The sequence below is a fragment of the Macaca thibetana genome, chromosome 6 (genome assembly GCF_024542745.1).
Source record: "Macaca thibetana thibetana isolate TM-01 chromosome 6, ASM2454274v1, whole genome shotgun sequence".
In the NCBI taxonomy this organism is placed as follows: domain Eukaryota; kingdom Metazoa; phylum Chordata; class Mammalia; order Primates; family Cercopithecidae; genus Macaca; species Macaca thibetana.
The window spans coordinates 150076618-150080992 of NC_065583.1; the positions used below are offsets into that span (position 1 = coordinate 150076618).

Genomic DNA, 4375 nt, shown 5'->3' on the forward strand with positions numbered 1-4375 from the left:
CTGTCCTGTTTCCCCATAAGATCACAGTCTGAATTTCAAAGTGGACATAAATTTGGGTGGGGGGGATACTACCCAATTTATTGTATATGGCTTAAGAAAAAAATAGACAAGGCACCTGAATTGTACTAAACCAAACACTTTCATGGACCAGTTTTACCAACCATTTAAGGAACAGGTATTTTCTATTTACAGAAAGTGGTCAAGAGACCAGAACAGGAATTTTACTGCCTTGTATGAGACTAGTGAGACATTTCTACAAAACCCAAAGAAGAACACTACCACAATGGAAAAGAGTGGAGCAATTTCAATTTAGAAACCTAGTCCCTCATTATTTTTTAAATATTAAGAGAGTGATATCAACAATGAATTAAGCACCTGCACATTACGGAGGGGAGATTCCATATATAAATGAATGCATTAACAAATTAAAGGAGATTAATTATATACTTGTCTTAATTGAAGCAATAAAAAAGCTAAATTGATTTTTAAAAATCACCACCTACTCGTAATAAATTATACTTAGCAAACCAACAAAAGAGGAGTAATTTCTCAATGTGATGCTGGGTATTTAGCAGAAGAAAGACGCTCTAAATTGAGGGCAGATATCTAGGAAGAGTCAATTTATCATCTTTTAATTTTAAAGAGACACTTAAGCCTGTGTTTACATGTCTTCTGTCTAGAAAATAAAGATGTGTAATTTGTATCATGGTAGGTAATCAATGTAAGTTTACATTTAGTAAGTTATCCATTAAAACAGTGTTATCCTATGTTTGAGTAAAGTAAGTTCCTCCAAAAAACATTCTTGCAAACACGTTGATTACAGCAAATTGTAGATTAATCACTGAAGTCATTTTATCCTTGATGGTAGTGGTTGTTTTCCATGGGAGCTGTCCACATATTTTTTGTATCCACTTACGGAATAGCACAGGGTTATTTTTGTTTGTTTGTTTGTTTGTTTTGTTTGTTTGTTTATTCCTGGACACAAATGTCTTATATGGAATCTGATAACAATAGGTTACAAAAAATTAGGAAATTTACCTTAAGAAATTCATCTCACTTGCAGTTACTCTTCTATAATCTCTTCTTACGTGCTCCTTTACATTTGAGACCAAGAAAAATGATCAGTCTTAACTTTTTACAGTCACACTATTGGGAAAACAATTTTTATCCTCCAAAGTTTGGCATCAACTACAAAAGAGATTTGTGATCTATGTTTTCTTTTCATTTTAACAAATAACAAATTAGAATATTTAGTTTTGTAATAATAGTTTTTAATTCCATATCCTCATTCCAGTGTTTCCTTTGAACCAAATTGCTTCATAATAGAATATTTTGAGTAGAAACCTTCTCCTGATCATCTCAATCTTATTTCTGAATACACATAATATTTACATAAGTAAATAGTTTTGATTTTCAATAGTATTGTAGTCTACATAGCATTTTATCACAAGTTCCACCACATATATACTATACACCACGCTGCTTAGATTTTTAATTTCTTTTACAATTTATTAGATCAAAGACATAACCTTATTCTCTAATGTCATGTGATCTTGCCCTTACGTTTATAACAAAACTAGTAAAGTCTCAGATAATCTCTGAATAATCAGAAGTGTATGTTGAATGTTTTTTACTAGAGTGTACTCTCTTATTATGCAATTGAGTAATACCAAGAGACAAATGAAGTATTAATAATCACATTTCCATTTTAATTGTGTCCTGAAAATTAAACTTGTTAATACTAAATTCCTTTAAATTGTTCGCCTTTCCTTTCTATTCCTTGTGTGAACAGACCACACAACCCATGTGTTAGGGGTGCTTGTACTTTCAGAAAGAGCCATAAGCTCCAAAAGCTACACAATCCTTTGGTAACCATGGACAAAAACATAATAGAGAGAAGTCCCCTTATGAGTTGTACTTTCTTCACTGGAGTCCATCAACTTGGGTTAGAACAGCCAAGAGGGTTGAGGTCTTACTATCATTAAAGTGGCTTTGTGATGGAAATATCACTATAGCTAACTAAGATAAGAAAATACTTCTCCTCTTATCTTGGCAAAGATGGGCATGTTAGACCTTACAAATTCCACTAGGCACAAAGAAAATCAGCATGTACTAGTTAGTAGCATAAGACAGAGAATTAGACAGCAAGCCTATACCACAAGGCTGGCTCACTAAAATGCTTTACTTAAATCTGATTAACTGTATGAAGGTCTTGAACAAAATAATATAAAATATTATTTACAGCATTATGAGATACTGGTTGTTTGATACATTGCTTATGGCATTTCAGGGATGGAACATCTTCAAAAATCCAACTTTCAGAACATGTGGAGTGCTTAATCTGTTTAGAAAAATTGAAAACAAAACAAACAAAAATGGGTAATAATTTTGAACATGGAAAGAAAAACCATCTCTAACACTTAGGATATAACTAAGACAGAAATTGTGGTTCATAAGGACCACAAAAGTAACAGTAAGTGTATTAAAATAAATAAATTACTAGATAATCTTTAAATCAAACAATAATCAAAAATATTTTTTTCCAACCTCTCTAGACCATATTAGAAACTTGGCTTGTTCAGAAGTTGTTTTCAGAGAAAAAAAAAATAATTTTAAATGTCTTTAATATTGAATAAAATGGTTATTCTCAGATAATTGAAAGATTAAAAAGGAAGTTTATAACTATGAAGAGAAAATTAACATGACTAAATAATAATAATAAATGAGAAAGAATTAATATATTCAAAAGATAGTTCTTTTTTTTTTTTAAGGCTTATAAAAAGATTTATTAAAATATTTTATTAAAATGATGCCATGTATCCTCCAGGTAGTTTAAGAAATGGTATCACTACTGTGAAGGTGAGTGGTTGTGGGGGGAAAGAAAAGAAATGGCATCACATATCAGCTCCTGTAATATCATAATCCCATCGAGTAGATTTGCAAAAATTTTCACTTCAGATATGAGGTAATATGTTTTTCCACACCCTGTCTTCACTTATCAGGTAAAAAGAATTTGACCTCCTTTAAGATTAAAAAACAAGCATGCCTTCATTAAAAGAGATTAAAAGAAAAAAATCATCACATCTTCTTGATTTATAAGCAGTCCCTAAGTCTTCCTTCTATTCTACTGCATTTACAAACTGTTCTTCTTGAAGTTTCAGTTTAAAGTCCTCTCTGATTCTTTCCAGTAACTCTGGTTTAAAAATAACATCCAGTGCTGTCATTGCCAGGGCTTTGGCCGTCCGCAAGGTGTAGAGCTGAGCTTCCTGTGACCCAGCAGCTTCAGTGTACTGTTCAGTGTGATTCAAGGCATTAGATCCAATGTGAAAATATGGATGAATTCCAGGAACCACAAAAGTAACATTTCCAAAATCTGTAGATCCTGAAGGGCCATTCAACATTGTATCTTCTGAAATGAATTCTATTCCTAGTTTTCTTCCATTTTCCATATAGGCTTTCCACAGGCTCTTATTGGGAAGGACATTGTAATAATCATGTGCTCCACTTTTAATTTCCACTGTGCACCCTGAAGCCAAAGCTGCAGCTCTGAAGCAATCTTCTGCCTTTTTGGTCAAAACTTGAAGTTCTTTCATTGAAGGTGCACGGAAGTAATAGATTAATTCAGAATAAGAGGGAATGATATTGGGTTTTACACCACCATTTTTTATTATACCATGAACTCTCCAGGTTGGTTTCATTTGCTGTCTGAACACAGACAGATTGTTATAGGCCAGCACAGCAGCATCTAATGCATTTAATCCTTCCCAGGGATAAGCAGCAGAATGAGATGCTTTTCCATAGTATTTCACAGTCACATCATGTTCAGCCATATCTGGTAGATAAGCAGCATTCTCTTGTGATGGATGGGCCATAAAAACAACATCAAGATTTGTAAAAGCCCCTGCTTCAATTAAATCAATTTTGCCACCACCATCTTCTTCTGCAGGGGTTCCCAGGACAATTACTAATTCGATTCCACCAGTTCAACCAGGCAGATTTATTGGTCACCAAACACCTGATGACTTGAGGCTCCCTTTGGCTTTCCTTCTCTTGGCAGTGAGATTAGCTGCTCTGTTCTCCATCGCTATTCCTGGATCCCACAGGGCCTCGGAACGGCCACGCTCCTGTCTTCGGGATTCCCGCGGTCCCAGGGCCGCGCCGGCAAAAGATAGTTCTTAAAAAATTAAATAACAATTTTTAAGCCCCAGAAAGAGAGGAGAAAGAGGAAAGAGAGACCACAGGTATACATAAATTTCATGAATTTAATTGTTTTAATTTTAGCTTACAAAAATAAATGAAAACTTGTAAAGTTTGTCTTTCTGACAAAAAACACATGATTGTCTCAATAGATGCAGAAAAGGCTTTCAATAAAATT

At 33.8% G+C, this 4375-nt stretch overlaps 1 protein-coding gene across 1 annotated transcript; it reads right to left on the reverse strand.

The window, feature by feature from the left end:
- Nucleotides 1-2775: 2775 nt before the first annotated feature.
- LOC126955950 (xaa-Arg dipeptidase-like) lies at nt 2776-4086 on the reverse strand. The gene has a single exon (XM_050792702.1). It carries the CDS (start codon nt 3870-3872, stop codon nt 3120-3122), a length of 753 nt encoding a protein of 250 aa, XP_050648659.1. The 5' UTR covers nt 3873-4086; the 3' UTR covers nt 2776-3119.
- Between the last annotated feature and the right edge of the window lie 289 nt (nt 4087-4375).

What these genes read in the sequence shown, in the direction of transcription:
- LOC126955950 (XM_050792702.1), bottom strand. Translation starts at nt 3,872, where the DNA reads ATGGCCCATCCATCACAAGAGAATGCTGCTTATCTACCAGATATGGCT.